The sequence below is a fragment of the Oncorhynchus gorbuscha genome, linkage group LG18, assembly GCF_021184085.1.
Source record: "Oncorhynchus gorbuscha isolate QuinsamMale2020 ecotype Even-year linkage group LG18, OgorEven_v1.0, whole genome shotgun sequence".
NCBI lineage: Eukaryota > Metazoa > Chordata > Actinopteri > Salmoniformes > Salmonidae > Oncorhynchus > Oncorhynchus gorbuscha.
The window spans coordinates 7,638,156-7,664,633 of NC_060190.1; the positions used below are offsets into that span (position 1 = coordinate 7,638,156).

The 26,478-nt window shown below is 46.0% G+C and overlaps 2 protein-coding genes across 2 annotated transcripts in view; one reads left to right on the forward strand and one right to left on the reverse strand.

Annotated features, from left to right (window-relative positions):
- Positions 1 to 2,975: 2,975 nt before the first annotated feature.
- On the reverse strand, positions 2,976 to 15,342 carry LOC124003583 (protein transport protein Sec23A-like). Its single transcript, XM_046311945.1, has 17 exons — positions 15,158 to 15,342; positions 13,455 to 13,680; positions 13,044 to 13,101; positions 12,691 to 12,777; positions 12,162 to 12,398; positions 11,215 to 11,442; positions 9,838 to 9,996; positions 8,776 to 8,891; positions 8,001 to 8,205; positions 7,700 to 7,789; positions 7,458 to 7,564; positions 6,953 to 7,106; positions 6,490 to 6,567; positions 5,541 to 5,702; positions 4,976 to 5,062; positions 4,172 to 4,393; positions 2,976 to 3,885 (listed from the first exon to the last, which is right to left on the reverse strand). The coding sequence occupies exons 2-17, from the start codon at positions 13,673 to 13,675 to the stop codon at positions 3,796 to 3,798; spliced, it is 2,301 nt and encodes a 766-aa protein (XP_046167901.1). The 5' UTR covers positions 13,676 to 13,680; positions 15,158 to 15,342; the 3' UTR covers positions 2,976 to 3,795.
- Positions 15,343 to 15,880: 538 nt separating this feature from the next.
- Positions 15,881 to 26,478, forward strand: part of LOC124003746 (coiled-coil domain-containing protein 85A-like) — a 44,845-nt gene continuing 34,247 nt past the window's right edge. Inside the window, 4 exon segments of the mRNA XM_046312293.1 lie at positions 15,881 to 16,397; positions 17,567 to 17,861; positions 17,913 to 18,064; positions 18,066 to 18,744. Of these exon segments, the coding sequence (XP_046168249.1) occupies positions 16,161 to 16,397; positions 17,567 to 17,861; positions 17,913 to 18,064; positions 18,066 to 18,744 (1,363 nt within the window). The 5' untranslated portion in view covers positions 15,881 to 16,160.

Here is a 26,478-nt window from a genome sequence, read left to right on the forward strand (position 1 = left end):
GAATAATGCTCAATCCATGTCAACAGCTGTCAACCCTGAGACCTCACGTTAAATACCCATGCCATTTATAGCCCAACAAATGGACACACACACACACACATACAAAAGAGCTTAAGCGGTGGCCGTTATGTTATGCAGGAGTGTCTATGACAAGCGGATTACTGCATAGAAATCATGACATTGCATGACATCTTTTGGATCCACCAGCCCTGCCTTTATTTTTAAAGCACATGCGCTTCCAAAGAGGTAAGAGCAGGAACATCGTAAGCACGGATATGATATGTATCCCAAATGGCACCCTATTCCCTACATAGCTCTATGGGCCCTAGTCAAAAGCAGTGCGCGACATAGGGAATAGATTGCCCTTTGGTTCACAGCCATAAACATGGGGCTTCACTTATGTTTGGATGCTGGTGACTTCCGTTTGAAGCTGATAGATGGAGGGGAATTAGTCCCTCAACAGATAGAGACTAAGGATTAGTATAATCTGCACTTTACAGACCCTCGAAATCAAACTGTCTGACTGGGTGTGCAGGGCACTTTAGAATCAGCTTCTAGAACAGTGTTTGTTTGTCACAGGCTGATTGTTGAGTTCAAATCAAATTGTATTTGTCACATGCGCCAAATACAACAGGTGTAGAACTTCCAGTGAAATGCTTACTTACAAGCCCCTAACCAACAATGCTTTAAGATGTTAAGAAAAGAATTGAAAATAAAAGTAACAACTAATTCAACAGCAAAATAACAAGCAATGCTATTTTTTATTTATCCGTTATATTACCAGGTAAATTGACTGCGAACACATTCTCATTTGCAGCAACGACCTGGGGAATAGTTACAGGGGAGAGGAGGGGGATGAATGAGCCAATTGTAAACTGGGGATTATTAGGTGACCGTGATGGTTTGAGGGCCAGATTGTGAATTTAGCCAGGACACCGGGGTTAACACCCCTACTCTTACAATAAGTGCCATGGGATCTTTAATGACCTCAGAGTCAGGACACCCAATTAACGTTACATCCAAAAGACAGCACCCTACACTGGGCATTGTGATTTTATTAACTTTTTTAGACCAGAGGAAAGAGTGCCTCCTACTGGCACAACATCACTTCCAGGAGCATCTGGTCTCCCATCCAGGAACTAACCAGGACAAACCCTGCTTAGCTTCAGAAGCAAGCCAGCAGTGGTATGCAGAGTGGTATGCTGCTGTACTGGTACAGAGGGTATCAGTACAGAATCAATGTGCGGAGGCACCGGTCAGTTGAGGTAATATGTACATGTAGATAGAGTTAACTATGGATAGATTATAAACAGAGTAGCAGCAGCGTAAAAGAGGGGTCTGTATATCCCTTCAGGAGTCTTATGGCTTGTGGGTAGAAGCTGTTTAAGAAGCCTCTTGGACCTTGACTCGACGCTCCGGTACCGCTTGCTGTGTGGTAGCAGAGAGTACAGTCTATGACTAGGGTGGCTGGAGTCTTTGACAATTTTAAGGGCCTTCCTCTGACACCGCCTGATACAGAGGTCCTGGATGGCAGGAAGCTTGGCCCCAGTGTTGTACTGGGCCGTACGCATTACCCTCGGTAGTGCTTTGCGGTCGGAGGCCGAGCAGTTGCCATACCAGGCAGTGATGCAACCAGTCAGGATGCTCTCGATGGTGCAGCTGTAGAACCTTCTGGAGGATCTGAGGACCCATGCCAAAACTTTTTAGTTTCCAGAGGGGGGATAGGCTTTGTCGTGCCATCTTCACAACTGCCTTAGTGTGTTTAGACCATGCTAGTTTGTTGGGGACAACAAGGAAATTGAAGCTCTCAACCTGTTCCACTACACCCCCGTCAATGAGAATGGGGGCGTTCTCAGTCCTCCTTTTTCTGTAGTCCACAATCATCTCCTTTGATCACGTTGAGGGAGAGGTTGTTGTCCTGGCACCACCCGACCAGGTTTCTGACCTCCTCCCTATAGACTCTCATCGTTGTTGGTGATCAGTTGTGTTTTGATGGGATTGTGTATGGGGTTTTAATGTCCTGTGGGACATTGGGTGTGAGAGTGGAAATTGCTGTTTTTTTGTGGATGTTTTTGTGCTAGTTATTTTTCCAATATTGAATGCAGATGCATATTGCTCACTGCCCAGTGAAGCGACTGATTTGATCAAGTCCCTTTGAAGTAAATTACCAGGCTCTCGAGTGGCGCAGCGGTCTAAAGCACTGCATCTTAGTGCAAGACGAGTCACTACAGTCCCTGGTTTGAATCCAGGCTATATCACATCTGGCTGCGATTGGGATTCCCATTGGGTGGCAGGGGGTCAGCCTTCATTGTAAATAAGAATTTGTTCTTAACTTGCCTTAGTTAAATAAAAAAGTATAAAATAAATAAATACAAAATGAGGATGAGACGAACTAACCAGACAATTAAGACCAGATACCAGGAAACACAGTCGATACAGGAATCAGGGGTCAGCTACACCATGAACCAGACAGCTGCCCTTTGACCCCTAGCTTATCTGTGTGAATGAGGATGTTCTCACCATAGAGGGGCCATGTCATAAACCCTCGAAGTTCCAGAATGCTACTATTCTAATTATATGGTTCACACTTCCACTAAAGTCATACATTTTTTTTTTTTTTTTAAATATGGCGTCCGTCTACACAGACCAGATGAATGATTCTCTGGTATTGCTGATCTATTTGACACATTTATATGACATAGAAACACACACAAAACAATGAGGGAAACATAAAATGCATAGCTGGTGAATAAGGTTGTCTTGACACTTTATATGCAACAAATCAGTCAGACTAAATCAAATCATTTACGTTCCCTTTTGTTACAGTAAGTAGAAGTGTCAACATTAGGAAGACTAGAGTAGCCGAGTCAAAGAACAGTGATGATGGGTTTCGGGGTAAGTAATACAAAATGCCAGATGGTGCGAAAACAGATATGTGGAAAACGTAGTCAGTTGACTAGACTGTGTAAAGGATGTGTTAGAAAAGTAAGAAGTTTTGTTTAATACATTTACATTTACATTTAAGTCATTTAGCAGACTCTCTTACCCAGAGCGACTTACAAATACAATAACAACATTAATTCATTGAACTTCCAGTCTTTCTGTATTCACAAGGAAAACAGTAGCACTACGAGGATAGATTGACAGTTTAATCAGAACATTATTTAAATGAATCATTATTTAGGGGAAATTTTATGGAAAAAATAAACTATAGGACGTTATCAAGAACATAAAAATATTTAAAGCGTCTCGAGCAGCAATCATTGACCAAACTACTACAGTAGCTACATGCCTTACCACAGACAGACAAACAAGTAAATCATTAGCCAAATTATTATTATAAAGGTGAGATGGAATGTAAGAACTGGGATAAATATCTGAGGATGCCTGGTCCCAGATCTGTTTGTGCTGTATAAGCCAACTCCTACGGTCGTTGTCAAGGCATGAAAAACTGATCTGGGACCAGGCTACAACCGAGGTGCAGTAAGGCTTTTCCAGTGTGGGGGAGAAGTTAATGTCAATCACAATTTTAGGGAAGCAAAATTCCCGGAAACTTAAAGCAGGAATGATAATAACTTAGAGGATTTAAAACCGTCATAGGTCATACGTGGGGAAAGTGTTACTAGGTCCCTGTATTCATACAGGAATGTCTCCCTCTTTCCTTCTCATCCCTCTCTCCGTTCAGGTCCTTCACTTTGGTCGCCTCGTCAACCAGACGTATGGTGAAGTGAAATAGAACGGTGGGCATATCGGTCTGGTCACGAGGCTGGTCACTTTGGTCCCGGGACTGGGAAATTAAGTGGCGCTCGACACGGCCAGCTTCTTCAAGTGGTCCATGAACACCTGTAGACTGACGTCGTCTGTGAGGATGGGGGCTCCGGTCTCCTAGAGAATGAGAAGAGACAGAGATGTGATGAGCATGGTGAAAACACTAGAGTAAAGCTGCAGTCAGTTGGATCAGACTCATAATGGCCAGCAGAATAGAGACAGATGGTACATGAAGCTCTACCACTTGTAAGACTAGAATTATTTTAAGAAAAATACAATTGACTCCCCATGATGAAACTCCAACTTTAACATCACCTATTTCCAAATCAAGTCCACAGCTGTTATTGTACATAAAAAGTGGTTCTCAGTTGACGTTTTGAAGAATGAATGAACATTGTATTACCTGTCCCCAGGAGTAGAGGTTGTTGTGTGTCTGGGAGGGGTTGACCTTGGACAGGAGGAAGCGGGCCTGGGACCCTCCGTGCTCTGTGTCGATGTACCGGGGCATGGGGAAGCGGGTCTGCAGGATCTCCTGGGCGTCATCCACAGGTGCTACCAGTAGATGCTTGAAGTTCTCGTACTCCGGCTGCTCCTGGTAACCCGCCTTACGCCACTGGGCGATGGTCTGGTGGAGAGAGAGAGATACAACAGGGTTATAGTCATGGTAGGATGTGTTTTGGTGTTAGTTAAATAGGCCAGGGTTATTGTCATGGTAGGATGTTGTGTGTTGGTGTTAGTTGTGCCAGCTAATCTATTTTTTGTCGTTTGTGAGAAATATCTAACATGTTGAGAATAGAAAATGATAGGACATAGTGAATCTACTAATATGTGTCCCATTTCTTCAAACCCATCACATCAGGCAGGCAGGCAGGCACACACACACACACACACACACACACACACACACACACACACACACACACACACACACACACACACACACACACACACACACACACACACACACACACACACACACACACACACACACACACACACACACACACACACACACACACACACACACACACACACACACACGTCTTGTTTCTTGTTATAATATAGTGATTTACATTGTTGTTTATGCTCTACATGATGATGTTCAGTTTGAGATGATCGGAAATAATAATAATTAGTAGTGTTGTTCCAGCTACTAATAACTAGCATTAGAGCACCAGCGCCGTTGTTTTCCAGCGTGACCTCTCACCTCTCCATGGTAGATGACCAGCTGGAAGAAGGTGTCCATGAGGAGGATCCTGTCTGGGAGAATACTGCCACTGTCCAGGAGAACAGGCTGTAGAACAGACAGACACAACAGGATAAGTCTCACATCCATTCTTTTTATTTTACAGAGGAAGGTAGTGTGGAACTCATTGAGCATGTGAATATAACTAAACTCATTTGCCCTTAGGGAAATGTGACCTAATTATCTAATATATAGACTGGTTTTATAACATCAGAGTAGATTGGAAAACAAATAACTAAGAAAGTTGATTATAATTAAATTCAATATTTGATTGGCCGCATACACATTTTGCAGATGTTACTGCAGGTGCAGCGAAATGCTTATGTTTCTAGCTCCAACAGTGCAGTAATACCTAACAATACATACAAATGCTGAAAATTAAAATAAAGAAAACTTTTTTTTAATATATATTTTTTTAAATACTGCAAAGTTTCCTAGGAGCTAGAAACTGGTCGACCATGTCTTTCGGCGCCATCTAGCACACTACTATAGAGTGTGTGTCCATAGTATTTGGTAGGAGTCTGACCTCTGGTGGTCCGTGGAACGAGTAAGAGTACAGGATGGGCTGGATCATGATGAGAGACTGGGTCAGGTTCTGGCAGACAAAGTGGTGTCTGTAGTAGGAACACTCATCTGGGCTGTTGTTGAACACCTGCAGGAACGGCGACCGCCGCAGGTGGAACATAAACTAGATGGAGGACAGAGACATTATTCTAACGATTATAATGAAATATGCTTTAAAAAAAACGTTTTTATTGAAAAAATATTATCAAATTATATATATATATTTTTATATTTGGGATATTGCTTCTTGCATCATCAAATGTTCCTGTACATATCCCACCGAGGTCAACTAAACTAAGTGGAAGTTATGAGTTGTGATTATCTGTGCAATGGGAATATTTAAGATGAATAGAGTTAACGTTCAGTTTAGAGTGATTAACACAATGTTTAGATGTATATATTTATGTATATTCCACTTCTGTAATAAACATGATGTTTTCAGTGTTCTGTTTGTAACACTCGGGTTGATGGCCACTAGACACAGTGCTGTGTGTTATGGATTCAACTCCTGTCTGTTGACAGTGATTGACTCCAGACTGGAGGTACAAGGACACACTATTGTGTGATTCTGTAGCAACGGACAAAGTCACTGACTTTTTGTTTCAACGTCATACAAGCCTCTGGTGTTAAGTTGTCAGACGAGGCCAATTACACAGTTCTCTGCTTCTGTGCTGGGTGGTGTTAGGATACAGCCGTTGACTACTTTTTCATCTACATATATCCCATTTGACATAAATATGATTTTTTGCTAAAGTTAGAGGTAAGCATGTATATACTCAAAGTAATAATTCAGATCTCGACGATCTGGTCAAATCTATTCCAGTTCTACTCTATTAGAAGGACTTGTGTTGAAGGGCTCTCATTAAATAGCTCATATAGTTCCAGAGTGTACCACTAGGTGTCAGTCTTACCTGTGGGTAGAGTGAGAGGGACTCCGAGAGCTTGAAGGAGGTGGGGTCGTCTTTGTTGAACTGACCGAATTTCTGACACTGTAACCAAGGAGACAAGACAAACGTCAGCGTCTTGAACTAAGGCATCAACACCTTCAGGACTTCAGTCAAGTGCTGTTACTTTAGGTATCCAACACAACTTCCCGAAACGTCACAGAGGGATTTAAACTGTCAACTAATTAGTATTCGCGTCATACTGCTTCACATTCCAGGCAACTCCTTTCTACATTCTTCTACAATGAATAAGAACAAGGAGACACAAGAACACAAAGGATTCTTCTATCCACAATCACCCACAAGTCCTACATACATTCAGCTGTGTGAAGAACAACAGGCGACTCTCTCTTGGAATAGCCAAGGTGGGTCCAATGCCCAATGACATTACAAAGCCTGTCACACATTGGTCAGCCTAGCTGTCACTCACCAGGCGAATGAGCTGTCTGTCCAGCCAGCGCAGGACGTCCGGCCCCTCTTCCGACTCGGCCCTGAACACGCCCAGCCTGGCCATGATGACCGCCGACGCCTCCTGGTCGAAGGACGACTCGATGTGCTGGATCTGGGACTGGGCGTCGGCCCAACTGGATGGAGGGAGAGAGAGAGAGAGGGAGTGGACAGGTTAGGGGCAGGGCGAGACTGACGCACGTGTGCGTAAGCACAAATGTAGGCACGTCCCCTTCCAGTCATTTAACAGGATAGGGCGAATGTCAACATCCTCATTTGTACAGCCAATATTGACTTTGTGGTAACTCACTGCTTAAAGACAATGTGAGAAATGTGACGTGGCCAAAATGCAGAGTCTTGCATATATATATATATATATATATATATTGTAAGGGCTGTCAGTTCAGTCACACTTCAGTCAAGATCGATGTAGCAGTTCTGCAAACGCACTTCCTGTTTACTGATTCAAAGCGAGAGAGAAGACTTACTTCCTGGCGACGGTGGTAACCCTGATCCTCCTCTGGGTGTTGGAGTGTTGGTACTGGGTGACAAACTGGACCGCTCCTCTACCACCCTGAGGGATTGGGGCGTTGTGCTGCACAGAGAAAATATAACTACAATAGTTGGTATAGGAGTACATTTAATATTGCTAAACATCCTGTTGTTTGACTACTAAAAACAACGTCCTAAGGAATCACTGAGGTGTTTGATCAAAGGGAAGTGTGTTCACCTGATTGACGACCTCGAAGTACAAGACCAACGTCGTGGAGGGACTGAGACTGCAGATTTTCCACTGCGTTGTTCCTCCAACACCGACCTCCTGTAACAGAGACAAAGGGCCATTGAAGTCAATGAAAAACATCTTCCCAATTCACTTCCAGAGGGGAAAATGCTATGAGAATAGAAGGTTGAACAATTTCCGGACAACATTCCTGAAATTCTGGAAAAGCTAGGAATTTTGGGACCGTTTCTGCATTTAAAAAATATTTTTTAAACCCTATTTGGATTCTGTATGGGCCTGAAAGACTCACATTCTCTGATATACACGGTCCCTTAGCGTTGAGGGAGACACAGGGCCCGATGGCCCCCGATACCTTCAGTTCCCTGGACGTGCTGACTTCCAGCATGCCTCCGAAGGCCATGCGGAACTCTCCGTTGTGGTCCTTACTGAACACCCTCTGGAAGGTCTGCTTGAACAGAGAGGTGTTGAAGGAGTCGCCCATCGCTATGTGACCTCTGAGAGGACGGAAACCGGGAGGGGGAAAAAAACATGACTATTCAGCAGCATAATTCGAATATAAATACAAGACGAAAAGTCAATGAGCTAGTAAGGATGAAGTCTCTGGAAAAGTCAATGAGCTAGTAAGGATGAAGTCTCTGGAAAAGTCAATGAGCTAGTGAGGATGAAGTCTCTGGAAAAGTCAATGAGCTAGTGAGGATGAAGTCTCTGGAAAAGTCAATGAGCTAGTGAGGATGAAGTCTCTGGAAAAGTCAATGAGCTAGTGAGGATGAAGTCTCTGGAAAAGTCAATGAGCTAGTGAGGATGAAGTCTCTGGAAAAGTCAATGAGCTAGTGAGGATGAAGTCTCTGGAAAAGTCAATGAGCTAGTGAGGATGAAGTCTCTGGAAAAGTCATCCTATCGAATGTAGAGGGAATTGTACAAAAGGTATTTCTTATTCAGATCAAATAAAAGCTTCAGTAGACAGTTCTGAAATCACCAGGGACATGAGGGATTCAGCACAACTAGGGGAATCAGGTGAAGACAGGACACAGGTCAGGCGTAGGTCGTCTGAGACTAGTACTAACCCAGTGAGGTTGGATAAACATTTCATCTCTAGAAGTCCGGTCTGATCCAAGGCACAGGCGTAGATGTCAATACTGTGGCCGTTCACTGCCGCACGGTTCGCCAAGGCGTCGTAGTACTGAGTAAAACAAAACAAGGGAACCGTTTGCAACATATACAAACAGTGCTGTGTAGCACCTTGAGAACTCTTTGGAGCATCGGTGTCCATGAACATACCTCAACAGAAGAGGTATGGAGAGAGAAGAGGGCGCAAACTTGAGCGAAATATTTGACACATCGCGAGAGCTTGACGTGAGTGAAAGAAAATAATTAAGCTAAACTACATTAAGACAAAAATCTCTTAAGTTGTTTCATCCATCTTAGCTCTAAAAACTAGCGTAGTCTTAAAGATGGAATCCGCAGTGGAGGGAAGCCGCTAGCCTCCCCAACACCATTGTTATTGTTTTTGTTGCGGCGCTAAGGAGTGTCGCGCAGCACGGTAAAACAAAATTGCACCAGTGGAGGCTGCAAAGGGGAGGACGGCTCATTAGAATGTCTGGAATAGAGAGAAGGGAATGGCATCAAACACATGGAAACCATTTGTTGATGTATTTGATACCATTCTACCTATAAAGTTCCAGCCATTACCACGAGCCCGTCCTCCCCAATTAAGGTGCCACCAACCTCCTGTGAATTGCACCACGTATTGTGTTGTATCGAGCGTGCAATGACATCCGAGAAAAATAAGTGTTCGTTGTTTCCAGTAACTTCTGTTGTTGTAATATCGCAGAAGGACGCGGCAGTTCCACCAATGAAGGATTCCAGCTTTAACTCTAAAAACAAGGCCACTAAGAACAGAGACAAAACAACGACTTGTACAAGATATAACCAACCCACATACAAGTTCTCTTTTTCACAGTGTCCATATACAACATGGACAATAAAACTTCCATTCTGCGCTATCCATTCTGCGCTATCCATTCTGCGCTATCCATTCTGCGCTATCCATTCTGCCCTATCCATTCTGCGCTATCCATTCTACGCTATCCATTCTACGCTATCCAGTCTGTTATTCTTGGACTGACCTTGGTGGCTTTCTTCAGATGCCGTGCGTTGTCCTTGGTGATATCATGCCAGGAGCGGATGGGGGTCTTGAGTTCGTCTCCCACCACCATTCCGGGGCCCTGGGTGGGGGGTCCGCCCATGAACATCATCACACGGGCCCCTGTGTTGGGAAACGTACCCTGGGGGTGGAAAGACGTTGCCTATGGTCAGTATGGTCAACATTTGATTTATTTATTTGATTAATTCAACCATAAATATGGCATTTCTGACTGAGATGTGACTGCCAACACAGAAGCTGCCATTAGGTTGTGGTCTGATTTAACTGTAGTATGATATAACTGAATATATTGGGAATCTCCAGGTGAACAATAACGACAGCAATCGTTGATAACAGCAATCTAAATCCCGTCGGTTTTAGAAGATGGAACAGGTAGACACCTCCAGAACAGAAGCAGAGAAAATGTCTTTCTGTAACCCAACCATTCTAATCCCACAGCACCAATGTTCTGTAAAAACCCGCCGAGAGGCTTGTAGGAAGTCACAACCTCAGCCGCTACGGAATCACAGTGTCACAGAACACATTAACAATCAGTGTCCTTGTACCTCCAGTCTGGCATCACCATCAACAGATATGACAACAATCCAGAACATTCACTATCAAGTCTAGTGACCGCCAACCCGTACACAAACGACTGTCCCAAACAGAAACACGACATGAAGGGAAAACATACGCTAAGCATTGTGTTAATTACTCTTCACTAAATTATTTCCATTACAGTGACATCCCAAGTGATTTGACTGTGTAATTGTTTGCAAATGCACCCGCAGGCACCGTAAGGATTCACCAAACTACCGATATCCCTTCAAGAAACTCATTCCTACTAAGTAACCATACAGACCAGGACCCGGTTTCCGAACAGCACCTTATCTTATCTCTAATCATGACATTATCAGTAGACATCAGCACCAGAGGACCGGACAGCAGGGAACACAGCTGTTCTAACATGTACCTACAGCATGTTAGTTGTGTTACCAGAACGAGGAAGAGAATATAGTGGAGAGAGAGAGAGAAATAAGGCAAAAAGAAAGAAGCTGACCTTTGACCTCAGAAAGTACGAGTGGTACTATTGGCAGACCTAACTGAAGAGATAATGTCTTGTGTGTGTGTGTGAGAGAAAGAGTGTGTGAGAGAGAAGAAGTTTGTCAAAGGTTAGTGGAAACCTGTGACATGTCAGAGGGGTAAGGTTCAGTTTAGTTTTGAAGGGCAGTTGTCTATGTTGACGACATAGAATCAGGTTATTGGTACACCGCACAAAATGTGTACATAGTGTGTTTGTGTAAGTGTGTGTGTGTGTGTGTGTGTGTGTGTGTATGCACGCTTATGTAACGGTTATTACCTCCAGCAGGCCCACGGCGATGGACAGTGCTATTCCAGTAGACCGCAGTGGTCTCTTCCCCTGTGGTACAGGCCAGGGATCTCTCTGCAGCTCTCCCAACAGGTCTGTCAGGTTCATGTCTACCTTATGGACCGGCTGCAGGAACCCACAGGTGACGGCTGGATCCCGAGGGGCCGCGGGACGACCCTGAGGCCCCGGTGCCGCTGGGTTCGTCAGGCCAAGCATCTCCTGAAAGAGAGAAAGAGAGCTATGAGTTCTCATGGACTTTCAACAATTTTATTGTGGAATATTGCATGGCAGCCTAAGAGTTTATCTTGGCCTGACCAGTCTCTTGACTGTATTCTATATAGGCCTAACACTCTGACTGTACACAATATCATATACAACACTGTATTTCAAAGTACCTCTGACAATGTTTTTGAATATTACATGACAGACTAAGGGGAATGTTCCCTGTCGGCTGTATAGGACTAACGCTCTGTTTCTGGGTGGTAGGACCCTAGGGCTTTTAATCTGTATGAAACACTACCCCTGCAGTGGCATAGACCCATTATTTGTCATTCAGAACCATCCCAAAGAGCCAATCATATCTTCTTATCCTATCTTGTGACACTTGGCTGTCTTTGACCTGTATCCTGTCCCCATTCTACTGTTTTATTGTCATTTAATTTCCAATTGATACAAGGACACCTAGACATGATCATATGACACACGACCACAACAAAGATCCTATTCTATTTCTATGGACAAAGCAGACTTTGACCTAGATCAGAGGTCTCAAACATACGGCCCTCGGGCCAAATGCGGTCTGTGAAATATTTAATGCGGCCCGCGGTTGTCGTCATATTACAGTCATCTTAGTACAACTAATCCAGATCTTTTCCCAAAACTAATGAATACATCTTCAAGACTACTTCACTTCCCGTATGTAACAGTTACTGACTGACCTGGATCTGTTTGGAGGAAAGCTCCTTGGTTCCTCTGAACACGTAGCTCTTTGCAATGCCCTCGCAGCTCAGCTCGTGGACCTGCACCATGCGTCCGAAGGTGATGAGGCCGACCAGGGCGTTGGGGGGCAGCAGGGACAGGGACATCTGCAGGGACTCCTTCAGGGCCTGCAGATCCTCCTCCTCCAGACACGTGTCCACCACGTACAAGAAGATGAGGGGGTTCGGGGGGCCGCGCTACATTGGTGGCAGAGACGGGATTGGAGATGTTATTTCACAGAAACAAAGTGCTGAGGTCTTTAGTTTTGAGTTGACATGGTTTTTCTATGTTGCAGTGTTTTGAGTTCTTGGGATGATGTCACATCAAATCAAATCAAATTTATTTATATAGCCCTTCGTACATCAGCTGATATCTCAAATGCTGTGGGTTGAGACGTATAACTACAAAGCCAGGCGCGTGTACAGAACATAGTGTCTGTGTGCAAAGTTCAGAGTTCAGTGATCTCTATGTAGAACTGTACGTGTTTACCTGCACTATGTACTCAATGGTTGAGAACTGTGGCATGAGCTCAGCCGGCTGGTTTACGTCCGATATGCCGGCGTATGACGGGGGGAACTGTGAAGGAGAGAACGAGAAGACAAAAGTGGTTAGCTTCACCTGCTCAAGGAATGTAGACAGGCCACTTTAAAGATATTCCTACTACCACCAGCTGTGTTCCTTTGTGGAATATGACTAGTATAAACACAGGAATGTATGTAGTCCGCCTACAGATATGACTATTATTATTATAGGTCTAAATGGTACATTATGCGCCTCGAATATTCTATGGTGGAATAGTGTTTGGTCGGACAGCTCAGCATAGTCCATTGTGGTGTACTCACTGGGTTTCTTTGGAAGCAGAAGTTGCACGCCCATATTTTGGCTCTGTAGTCAACTTGGCTACAAGGGGGGGGTGGAAGACAGAGCTACTTGGATACAGTGTACAGCAGTCAAACAAACCTGTCACCTAGCCTGAGGCTTTCCCTGAGTGATTGTAGCTACACCTAAGCATTCCTAAAGATATTAAAAACATAGTTGATGATCCCTTTCTTCTCCTACTCTTCCCTTCAACCCGAGACGTAAGTTCTCAGAAGAATAAAAAGCTGAAGTTGAAAACAAAGAGATGCCAGGTAAGTTGTTGGACATATCTTAGCTTCTAGCTAAGTGCTTGTAAAAACGTCAACAAGCAACAATTAAAAACACTCACTCAGCCTAAAACAACAACATTCACCTCCACTCCTAAAAATACTCACCATAGCGGGTTTAGTACGGCCTTGCAGTTGGCCCTGCTACAGAGGACCGGTTCGTACTGCACCGGTGGCAGGTCTGGCCTCTCCTTGAGTGGGGTGAAGAGGCAGGAGACAGGCACTACCAGCCGGGTAGCTTCCAGCCTGCTCGAGGGCCACAGGTTCCAGCTAAAACGCACGCCGTCCCGATCCTCATTCTGTTGGATAAACTCCTGGTATGTCGCCATGGCAACTTCAATGGGAAAGAAAGTGAAGAGATTCTTAATAAACTTGCCTGGTTAAATAAAAGGTTAAATAAAGAAATATAGAGAGATGTTCGTCCGATAGCTAAACTAGCTCTAGCTAAGGGCAGGTAGTCTGTCGTCGCTTCTCCGAGAGCTGTTTGAGTCTGGAGTTCAGTGTGAGCTGACGCTCACTTTTCAATCTTTCCATGGCTTTGTTCCAAGTTCATAGGTGGAGGCCTATGTGGAATATGGATAACGATGATGTTCGTCATCAAAACCTGTTTGGCATGTTTTGATACTTAAGAATCCCTGGGCTAATTTTGAATCCTACATAAATGTTGGTCACAGCCATTTCAACTATGTAACATTTCAGTGACGAGTGAGACTTGGGCTTATCGGCCTCGGTACGTATGAACGGCAGTAACCAGATGTCTTAGATTTCTATAGCTTTGGAAGTCCTGTATATATATATTTTTTAAATCTGATCTTATCTAGATTGTCTGATGATGGCATTAGAACATCTGACATGAAAAGAAAAAGGGGACATTTTGAGTTCAATGGAAAAGCATTAAAGCTGCAATTTGGTAAAAATACAGGTTATGGAATGTTATGGAACGTTTCCTCGTAAAGCAATTCCATGGAATGTTATGGAACGTTTCCTCGTAAAGCAATTCCATGGAATGTTATGGAACGTTTCCTCGTAAAGCAATTCCATGTAATGTTATGGAAGAGACCACCACCACTTGAAGGTCTTCTGACACACTTATCAAGACAGAACTGTCTGTTCCAAACCATAGTTCACTTCAGCTATCTAATTCAGATATGAACCAAAAGGAACGCGCACCTCTCCACTCTCTCATTCAGGGGAACCCTCCGCGTCAAACAGCTCTACCAGGTGATTGACAGCTGGCCTACAGGACCCTTCACTCGAAGTAGCATCGATCCATTGATTACACAACGGAGTGCTTACATGGACAGACTAAAAACGGTATCTTCTAGCTATGCTATATACTGGCACATCTTAGCTATTACTGGCCATTACTAGGAACCAAATGATGATCATCTTGGCAATATTTAACGACAAGCATGTTGTAGTAGTTAAATGGTTAGACAGGCATCACAAATCACATTTTAGGATCTCGTCCCTGGTAGAGATGCCTTCCTGAAAGGAGGCGGATGCTAGTAGCAGCAACAAGCTAGTTAGCGACAGGTTCTAGTTGACGTTAGCTAGTAAAATCGACATCTTAGGTAACGTTAGCTAACGTCAGTTAGCATTTAATCAAATTCCGGGAGTGTTTCTAATGTAAACTTGATATAAAACACGATCATGCAAGTTATATTAACGATACATGTTAACTAGGCTAGCCTTGCTAACGGACTAACCCAGCCTTTAGTCGGCTTTTTTTCTGGACGAACGCAAACAGAATGGCCCAGCTCGACACTTTTCATCAAATTGATGCAGGCAGATCAGACGGAGAACCATACCTTTTATACAGATCCGGTTGGAAATCCAGACGAAGGTAAATAAATATTATACTGTAATAAATCGGATCAGCATTTAGGTGACAAATGCCGATGCGCAAACAGAATGAGAGAGCGAAGAACCTGAGGGGGCAACTCCCAGCCGGTGGTCCTCTACTTCAGTAGAATGACGTGTTACTACATTTTCTGGCTCTCGTGTCCATGACGTGAGATACAAGCACGCACACGAGGATCATGGGAAATGATGTCCTGAATTTATTATAGGCCCATAAAAAAAGATGACGAAATGCTGTAGCCCATGGCTTTTGATCTGTAGATGGCGCTGGGTACCAAAGCATACCCATCACCCCCGCATCATTTGATGGAGACACTTGGATGGAGAGAGAGAGAGAGAGAGAGAGAGAGAGAGAGAGAGAGAGAGAGAGAGAGAGAGAGAGAGAGAGAGAGAGAGAGAGAGAGAGAGAGAGAGAGAGAGAGAGAGAGAGAGAGAGAGAGAGAGAGAGAGAGAGAGGAGGTTCTGCTAGTCACTGCAGTCACGCTCTCTCCATCTATTCACGCGCAGTGCACTTGCCTGGCGATGCTACAGCGGTTCCTCCTCCCTTATGTATTGGACTGTACAGCTACAAGAGGCGGGAGATGCGCATCAGCAACCCGCTACCCGCCGAAGCTCCCTTCACTTCAGGACGAAAGAGACTAAATGTGGATGCATTCAGGTGCAAACTTGCATGAACTAAAAAATAGTCCTGCCGGGGTTTCGGGATGTTAGATAGTTGCACGTAGCCTTTTCTAGGGCTATATTTCACTGTTGGACGAGGGATTCGGCGGCGTCCTCAGCTGTTGCATTTGGGGGCTGAAGTGTCAGGCAACTATGCGATTTGATTTCGAACGGTAATTCCGGATCAGTTTGACTTGTGCGGCTGATGCGAGCGGAGGTTGACTGTTAGTGCCCTCTGAGTTGTATTTCAAGCCTGTTGTCGCCGGTATTCCCGACAACGGAACCGTAGGGATGGAAAAAGCTAGTCAGCCACAGCTTTCGCTGTCCATAACAAAGAGTGAAAGTCCAGCGGAGGACATCTCAAATATACAGGACGAGGACCTTCTCAAGTGGACCAAAGAGGATTTGGTGCGGCGGCTCCGGCGGTCTGAAGCCGATAAAATGAGCGTGATACTGGACCACAGCAATCTGATCCGCGAGGTCAATCGCAGCCTCCAGCTGCACTTGAACGAGATAAGAGGGCTGAAGGTGAGGAATGGGCGCGCATGGCATTTCTAAAAAGATGAGATCATAGTTAACGGCGGGGAGGCCGCACTGGCGCATCTGAGCGCGCACAGCATGAGAGGGTGTTCGTGGTTGAGTTTGCGCGTTCTTTAAAGGGCGCCGCTGTCCACATGATGAAATGGAGGCAGGATGTATATAAGTTCATTTCATTTGACAAGATCTCTCTCCCTCTCCCTGTGCATGTATCTGTGAGCGTGCATGAGCCTACTTGTGTGTGCATCCTTCATCTTCCATCAGAAAGCATAGTGAGAGGGCATCTGGGCTGAATGTCAAGCATCATCATTCTTCTCTCTTTCTCACTCACTCACCTGTTGTCTTTAGTCTCCGTCTCCTTTGCAAGAGCTTTGGTGTGTAGGCCTGTGGCACAACCTTGATGCTTGCTCTTGGAATATCACCAACAAAATTATACTAGGCTACAAGAGTAAAGCTATTTAACCCAGAATACTCACACTCCCCAAATATATGACTTCTCTCTCCCAAATCATATTTGGTGCAGTGTAACTAGCAATAATAATCCTGGCATAATTTTATTATTTCTCTGAGCTACATAAACTTGATTTAACATCCTACTCCGATACTCTGGGATTCATTAAAATGAGATAGGAGCGACTGAGACGAGGCACATGGGGATGGAGGAAGGATCCTTGGCTGCTTCAGAGAGCAGGCCCAAAAGGCCCAGCCCGAAGCACCATGGTACCTAATTAAACTACACGTGCTGGAGGGTCTGAGGTGTATGTTATTATGGATAATTAGGGGAGGTGGAGAACTTTGGGCAAATATGCCATCATGTTGCAAATGAGAGAGAGAGAGAGCGGTAAGTTTTGGCCTGGTGCTTTGCCCTCCCTCCCTGGCTCCCTCTCTCAGATCACTCACGGCCTATTTGCCCTCTACCACTCTTACATCCAACATTTTCACATCCATATTTATGTGATACAGAGGTTTATGAGCAGCTGATTTTCATTTCTATTTGACTCTGTCTTTGATTGACATGATATTAAAGTAAGGTTTCCTCGAATAAAGGATTTCTACCCCAGTAGGACCTAGATAAGAGGGAATGAATAAAATAGCACTAATGAACACTTCTCACCTCTCTTTCTCCACTCCACTCCTCTCATCCCCTCTCCTCTCCTCAGGACATCAACCAGAAACTGCAGGAGGACAACCGGGAGCTGAGGGACCTGTGTTGCTTCCTGGATGACGACCGTCAGAAGGGCAAGCGGGTGTCCAGGGAGTGGCAGCGACTGGGGCGCTACAGCGCCTCCATCATGAGGAAGGAGGTGACGTTGTACCTTCAGAAGCTCAAGGAGCTGGAGTTGCGGCAGGACGAGGTGGTCCGGGAGAACTTGGATCTCAAAGAACTCTGTTTGTTACTCGACGAGGAGAAAGGTGGAGGAGGAGTAGGAGGAGGTGGTGGAGGGGTGGGGGTTGGTGGTGTAGGAGGAGGAGGGGGGGGGGGAGGTTGTGTGGTGGGGGTGGCAGGAGGGTGTAGGAATTCTATCGATAGCCAGAGTAGTTTGTTGCTGGTCCCCGGGACAGGGTTGTTGATGAGGGACGTGGGGGATGGGAGTAGTACGTCTAGCGCGGGGAGCGCCGACAGCTCCGATCACCCCCACCACAAGCAGCTCCACCTGGTTACACACGCCGGTAGCCTCGGGGGGCGGTGGAACTGGGAGCCCGGAGCATCTCCAAAAGCCCCGGGCTGGCAGTGTGAGTGGAGAACGTGATATCCCCTCCAGCCCTGAACCTCCTCACCCCCAGGGCAGGCACCGTAGTACCAGCCTGGAGTATCCCTACGCCATGCCCCAGCTCTGCCGGCCCCGCTGCGGCTCCATCTCGGTGCCCGACCACACCCATAGCGCCCGTTCCATGCGGGGGCTTAGCCCCGAGAAGTACGGCCGCAATGTGGGACGCTGGAGCCCCGAGTCCCAGCACCCATCCACCAAGCACCACCACCTCCACAGCTCCGACCTGCTTCTCTCCCAGAAACAGCAGCACCTCCTGGGGTCGGGTCAGGGCGGCAGCGCCGGGGAGCTCTACCAGAGGCACCACAGGGGGAGCATCGGGGGCGGTAGCTGCTGTGGAAGCCCCGAGCCCAGACAGGCACATCTAGGGTTGGGGACGCCAGAGCACCAGCACCATGAGAAGGGCTGTGTGATGTCAGCCGGGGGCAGTCCAGAGACTCACAGGCACCAGTATAGTGGGAGTCCAGACCACATGAAGTTCGGCAGCCCTGGGAGAGAGGCACAGAAGAGACCGGCCACCGCTGAAGAGCTGTCACCGCATCACAGGAGCATCTACAACGGCATGAACGGTAGGTGGTATAAGACTGGTATAAGATAAGGCGAGTATAAGAATACAGGGGTTTCAAAGAAGTACTCATTCATATACAAACAGTACACACACACACACAGACAGACAGACAGACAGACAGACAGACAGACAGACAGACAGACAGACAGACAGACAGACAGACAGACAGACAGACAGACAGACAGACAGACAGACAGACAGACAGACAGACAGACAGACAGACAGACAGACAGACAGACAGACAGACATACCCCCCCCCAAACACTTACCAGGGAAGTACTGTAATCTGAAATTCAGGAAGTAAACTGAAATTCCAATTAAATAATTGAATAAAGGGCATTTATTTTCAATTACTTTTCAATAAATGAAAAACTAGAAAGATATATATTTCACAAGGTTTTACATTTCTGAATTTTAAATTGAAATCACTTCCTGAATTGACTGGTTTCAATTGAAATGGATTCAACCCTGACACATACAGACCCTTATATGTTGACTGTACAAAACATTAAGAACACCTGCTCTTTCCGTTACATACAGTAGACTGACCAGGTGAATCCAGTTGAATGCTATGATCCCTTATTGATGTCACTTGTCACATCCACTTTACCAGTGGATTCATCAGTGTAGATGAAGGAGAGGAGACAGGTTAAATAAGGTTTTTTAAACCTTGAGACAACTGAGACATGAATTGTGTACTGTATGTGTGTCATTCAGAGGATAAATGGGAAACACAACATATTTAAATGCATTTGAACAGGGTACGGTAAAGGATGCCAGACACACCGGTTTGTGTCAAGAACTGCAACGCTGCATCCTAATGGAACGCTTTCAATACCTTGTAGAGTCCATGGCCTGACAAATTGAGACTGTTCTGTTTGCAAAGGGGACCCTCTTTGCAGACACAATGTTACGAAGGTGTTCCTAATGTTTATTATACTCAGTGAACATTTCACATCACATATACCTCTGTAGACAGTCAATACCAAAGACATCTACATTTTTCATTGGCTATGTGGCACATACAAGTAATACAACAAAAAACAAGTTTGCTCAGAGAAATAGAGACGGAGAACAAGAAAGAGATTGAGAGATGTAGGGAACTGATGTAATTAAATGAGAAAAACTGACAAGAACCGTGATCAGAATCCATTAGATGTGTATCACCATATCTCTGGAGGTATTGGATGGGAACTGAAGGGTGCTGGGAATAGAGGCTTGATAAGAATGAGGTTGAATGAAGCTTAGATGTTTCTAATGGAATCCCAGGAGGCTCCAAATCAACTGCACTTAAAGTGCACACTGAGGTGCAGGGTATAGTGTAGTAAGACGTTCTCGTAAAAAGTCATTCCCCTAACTTCCCCTCCCACCTCCTTTGCCTCCTCCACTTCAACCGTTCCACTAACATACTTCCTCGTTCTTCCAAATCTGCGGGGGGTTTCCACCCATCTCGTTGGGAGAGCCGCAGGTCTTAGGGTGTCAGGGAGAGAATATCAAAGTACCCCCTTGGCTGGTGTTTGGATACCCCACGGTGGCTGATGATGGTGATTTCTCAAGCTGAGGTAAAAGTGCTGAGTGGCTCTGCTTGGCGGAGAGAGGAAGGTAGTGATGAAGAGGACAGAGAGGGGTAGAGAGAGAGAGATAGAAAGGGGAGAGAGGAAGGTAGTGATGAAGAGGACAGAGAGGGGTAGCGAGAGAGAGAGAGAGAAAGGGGAGAGAGGAAGGTAGTGATGAAGAGGACAGAGAGGGGTAGCGAGAGAGAGAGAGAGAAAGGGGAGAGAGAGAAGCCACAGGACATTTTCCGCAAGGTGAAATATTTGCCTTACTTTGCAATATAGAGCAAAACATATAGAACTGTAGCATACATATTATCTACATTTTAGTACAACTAACCACTGTCCCCAGAATAGGCTAATAGGCTAATAGCTAGTAGTAGTTTCCTACAAATTTTACCTTACTTTGCAATATTAAAAAATATATATATATATTTCACCTTTATTTAACCAGGTAGGCAAGTTCTCATTTATAATTGCGACCTGGCCAAGATAAAGCAAAGCAGTTCGACACATACAATGACACAGAGTTACACATGGAGTAAAACAAACATACAGTCAATAATACAGTATAAACAAGTCTATATACGATGTGAGCAAATGAGGTGAGATAAGGGAGGTAAAAGGCAAAAAAAAGGCCATGGTGGCAAAGTAAATACAATATAGCAAGTAAAACACTGGAATGGTAGATTTTCAGTGGAAGAATGTGCAAAGTAGAAATAAAAATAATGGGCTGCAAAGGAGCAAAATAAATAAATAAATAAAATAAATACAGTAGAGAAAGAGGTAGTTGTTTGGGCTAAATTATAGGTGGGCTATGTACAGGTGCAGTAATCTGTGAGCTGCTCTGACAGTTGGTGCTTAAAGCTAGTGAGGGAGATAAGTGTTTCCAGTTTCAGAGATTTTTGTAGTTCGTTCCAGTCATTGGCAGCAGAGAACTGGAAGGAGAGGCGGCCAAAGAAAGAATTGGTTTTGGGGGTGGCCAGAGAGATATACCCGTTGGAGCGCGTACTACAGGTGGGTGAAGCTATGGTGACCAGCAAGCTGAGATAAGGGGGGGGACTTTACCTAGCAGGGTCTTGTAGATGACATGGAGCCAGTGGGTTTGGCGACGATTATGAAGCGAGGGCCAGCCAACGAGAGCGTACAGGTCGCAATGGTGGGTAGTATATGGGGCTTTGGTGACAAAACGGATTGCACTGTGATAGACTGCATCCAATTTGTTGAGTAGTGTATTGGAGGCTATTTTGTAAATGACATCGCCAAAGTCGAGGATTGGCAGGATGGTCAGTTTTACAAGGGTATGTTTGGCAGCGTGAGAGAAGGATGCTTTGTTGCGAAATAGGAAGCCAATTCTAGATTTAACTTTGGATTGGAGATGTTTGATGTGGGTCTGGAAGGAGAGTTTACAGTCTAACCAGACACCTAGGTATTAGTAGTTGTAGTAGTAGTAGTAGTAGTAGTTGTAGCGGAAGCAGCAGCAGTAGTAGTAGCAGTAGCAGTAGTACTAGTAGTAGTAGTAGCAGTAGTAGTAGTTGTAGCGGAAGCAGCAGCAGTAGTAGTAGCAGCAGCAGCAGTACTACTACTACTAGTAGTATTAGTAGTAGTAGTAGTAGAATAAGTAGTAGTAGTAGGAGTAGTAGTAGCAGTAGTAGTAGTAGTAGAATAAGTAGTAGTAGTAGTAGTAGTAGTAGTAGTAGTAGCAGTAGCAGTAGTAGTAGTACTAGCAGTATCAGTAGTAGTAGCAGTATCGTACACCCCAGGAGGTTGGTGGCACCTTAATTGTGGAGGACAGGCTCATGGTAATTGTGGGAGCGGTATCAGTGTAATGGTATCAAATACATCAAACACATGGTTTCCATTTAATCCTCTCCGTTCCAGCCATTATTATGAGTTGTCCTTCCATCAGCAGCCTCCACTGTTCTACACATCCTCCACTGGTTTTGAACTGTCATTTGTCTTACTTTGTATTGTGGAGCAAGAACATATAACCATATTGTCTAGATTAGATTCATATTACTTCTCCAATAGGCATTTTAGGCAGGCTAGCTAATAGTAGTGTAGAATGTTTTCTACTCATTTAGAATCCTCCATGGATTTTGAAGGATTAGGTTTAAAGCACAACTTTGAATTGGATTATGTGTTTGGACAGTATTAGCTGACTGCAGTTGGGCACTCAGTAGTACAGTATGCACTGTGTGTGTGTCTGTGTGTTTCTGTGCGCGTGTGTGTCTGTGTGTGTGTGTGTCTGTGTCTTTGTGTGGACAGATGCGGTAGCTGTGTACAGAATATTACCACCACCAGTTTTAGTGACAGCGAGAGTCCGGTAATTTGTCACTGTCTGTCCCCAGGTCATTGTCTGAGGGCCACAGTATAACCACTGACCCGAGGGTCATAGTATACCCACTGACCTGGGGGCCACAGTGTACTCACTGACCTGAGGACCACAGTATACCCCACTAACCTGAGGTCCACAGTATACCCACTGACCTGAGGGCCACAGTATACCGACTAGCCTAATGACCACAGTATACCCACTAACCTGAGGACCACAGTATACCCACTGACCTGAGGGCCACAGTATACCGACTAACCTGAGGACCACAGTATACCCACTAACCTGAGCACCACAGTATACCCACTGACCTGAGGGCCACAGTATACTGACTAACCTGAGGACCACAGTATACCCACTAACCGGAGGACCACAGTATACCCACTGACCTGAGGACCACAGTATACCCACTGACCTGAGGGCCACAGTGTACCCACTGACCTGAGGACCACAGTATACCCACTGACCTGAGGGCCACAGTATACCCACTGACCTGAGGGCCACAGTATACCCACTGACCTGAGGGCCACAGTATACCCACTGACCTGAGGGCCACAGTATACCGACTAACCTGAGGGCCACAGTATACCCACTGACCTGAGGGCCACAGTATACCCACTGACCTGAGGGCCACAGTATACCGACTAACCTGAGGACCACAGTATACCCACTGACCTGAGGGCCACAGTGTACCCACTGACCTGAGGGCCACAGTATACCCATTGACCTCAGGGCCACAGTATACCCACTGACCTGAGGACCACAGTATACCCACTGACCTGAGGACCACAGTATACCCACTAACCTGAGGACCACAGTATACCCACTGACCTGAGGGCCACAGTATACCCGCTGACCTGAGGACCACAGTATACCCACTGACCTGAGGGCCACAGTATACCCACTGACCTGAGGGCCACAGTATACCCACTGACCTCAGGGCCACAGTATACCCACTGACCTGAGGACCACAGTATACCCACTGACCTGAGGGCCACAGTATACCCGCTGACCTGAGGACCACAGTATACCCACTGACCTGAGGGCCACAGTATACCCACTGACCTGAGGGCCACAGTATACCCACTGACCTCAGGGCCACAGTATACCCACTGACCTGAGGGCCACAGTATACCAACTAACCTGAGGGCCACAGTATCCCCACTGACCTGAGGGCCACAGTATACCCACTGACCTGAGGGCCACAGTATACCCACTGACCTGAGGGCCACAGTATACCCACTGACCTGAGGACCACAGTATACCCACTGACCTGAGGACCACAGTATACCCACTGACCTGAGGACCACAGTATACCCACTGACCTGAGGGCCACAGTGTACCCACTGACCTGAGGACCACAGTATACCCACTGACCTGAGGGCCACAGTATACCCACTGACCTGAGGGCCACAGTATACCCACTGACCTGAGGGCCACAGTATACCCACTGACCTCAGGGCCACAGTGACTCCTATATAATAATGTTTGTTTCTGATCATCGTTTTTTCACCTCTTGTTCTCTGTACATCATGGAGACTTTACCATAGTCATACAATCAATAGTTTTGTGTTGCTCCTGAGGGACAGTCATTTTCTGCATGTCATCTCTTCTCTTCATAATGAACAGTAGCCTAGGCTCTATATTCACTCCACATTCAGGAAATGAAATGTAGTAGTAGTAGTAGAATAAGTAGTAGTAGTAGTAGTAGTAGTAGTAGTATAATAAGTAGTAGTAGTAGTAGTAGTAGTAGTAGTATAATAAGTAGTAGTAGTAGTAGTAGTAGCAGTAGTAGTAATAGTAGCAGTATCGTACACCCCAGGAGGTTGGTGGCACCTTAATTGTGGAGGACAGGCTCATGGTAATTGTGGGAGCGGTATCAGTGTAATGGTATCAAATACATCAAACACATGGTTTCCATTTAATTCTCTCCGTTCCAGCCATTATTATGAGTTGTCCTTCCATCAGCAGCCTCCACTGTTGTACACATCCTCCACTTACTTTGTAATGTGGAGCAAGAACATATAACCATATTGTCTAGATTAGATTAGATTAGATTAGATTAGAATATATATTGCCACCATGGCCTTTTTTGCCTTTACCTCCCTTCTCACCTCATTTGCTCACATTGTATATAGACTTATTTATACTGTATTATTGACTGTATGTTTGTTTTACTCCATGTGTAACTCTGTGTCGTTGTATCTGTCGAACTGCTTTGCTGTCACGCCTTGGTCATTGTATTTTGTGTTTTTGTTATATGTTTGGGTAGGCCAGGGTGTGACATGGGTTTATATGTTGTATTCGTATTGGGGTTTGTATTATTTGGGATTGCGGCTGATTAGGGGTGTGGTATAGGTTTGGCTGCCTGAGGCGATTCTCAATTAGAGTCAGGTGCTTATCGTTGTCTCCGATTGGGAACCGTATTTAGGCAGCCTCAGTTTCGCTTTGTATTTCGTGGGTGTTTGTTCCTGTCTTTGTGTAGTATTCACCAGATAGGCTGTAATTAGTTTCACGTTTCGTTTGTTGTTTTCGTATTTCAGTTATTTCATGTACCGTCATATCTTTCATTAAAGTCATGAGTAACCTACACGCTGCGCTTCGGTCCGACTCTCTTCATTCAACAGACGAATGCCGTTACAGAAACACCCACCACTCACAGACCGAGCAGTGTGTAAACTGGCAGGATCTAAAGGAGGACGTTATGGACGGTAGAGGCATGGATTATACGACGTGGGAAGAAATCGACAGGTGGGCGGCCGACCCGGAGAGAGTGCAGGAGCCCGCCTGGGATTCCCTACAGCAATGCGAAGAGGGCTATAGACGAATGGAGTCGAAAAGGAAAGCACGGCGGCGCAGAGCGAAAAGCGAAAGTCACCCCAAAAAATTTATTGGGGGGGGGCTTAGGGAGAGTATGGCTGAGTCAGGAGATAGACCTGAGCCAACTCTCCTTGTTCATCGTGAGGAGCCAAGGAGGAGACCAGAACCAGAGCCAGTGTTAGAGGTGAGTGAAGCAGAGACTGTGAAGGAGTTAATGGGGAAATTGGAGTGGAGAGTAATGAGGGAGTTGCTAGCTTGGTGCTATAGATATAATATTCGTCTCACGGATCGTGTCGGGGATTTGATAGCACCTGAGTTAGCGCTCTATACTCAACCTGAGGTGCGTGTTAGTCGGCTGGTGAAGTTGGTGCCAGCCTCACGCACCAGGCCTCCTGTGCACATCCCTAGCCTTGCACGTCCTGTGCCTACACTGCTCTCAAGATCTCCAGTACGCCTTCACGGTCTAGCCCATCCTGTGCCACCTCCACACACCAGTCCTCCGGTAGCAGCTCCCCGCACCAGGCTTCCTGTGCGTGTCCTCGATCCAGTACCACCAGTTCCAGCACCACGCACCAGGCCTCCAGTGCGCCTCGCCTGTTCAGCGCAGCCAGCGCTTTTCTCCTCTCCTGCGCTGCCGGAGTCTCCCGCCTGTTTAGCGCAGCCAGAGCCTTTCTCCTCTCCTGCGCTGCCGGAGTCTCCTGTCTGTCCAGCGCCGCCAGTGCCGCCAGTCTGCCCAGCGCCGCCAGCGCTCCCAGTCTGCCCAGTGCTCCCAGTCTGCCCAGCGCCGCCAGTCTGCCCAGCGCCGCCAGTGCCGCCAGTCTGCCCAGCGCCGCCAGCGCTCCCAGTCTGCCCAGTGCTCCCAGTCTGCCCAGCGCCGCCAGTCTGCCCAGCGCCGCCAGCGCCGCCAGTCTGCCCAGTGCCGCCAGTCTGCCCAGCGCCGCCAGTCTGCCCAGCGCCGCCAGTCTGCCCAGCGCCGCCAGTCTGCCCAGCGCCGCCAGTCTGCCCAGCGTCGCCAGTCTGCCAGGAT

Bases quoted from the DNA above. Each gene is read 5' to 3' on its own strand.
- LOC124003583 (XM_046311945.1), bottom strand. From the start codon at position 13,675: ATGGCGACATACCAGGAGTTTATCCAACAGAATGAGGATCGGGACGGC. The intron at 6,568-6,952 runs GTGAGTGACAGC...CCTTGGTTACAG, and splicing joins ACAGACAGCTCATTCGCCTG to TGTCAGAAATTCGGTCAGTT. The intron at 4,394-4,975 runs GTGAGAGGTCAC...TCTCTCCACCAG, and splicing joins TGGTCATCTACCATGGAGAG to ACCATCGCCCAGTGGCGTAA.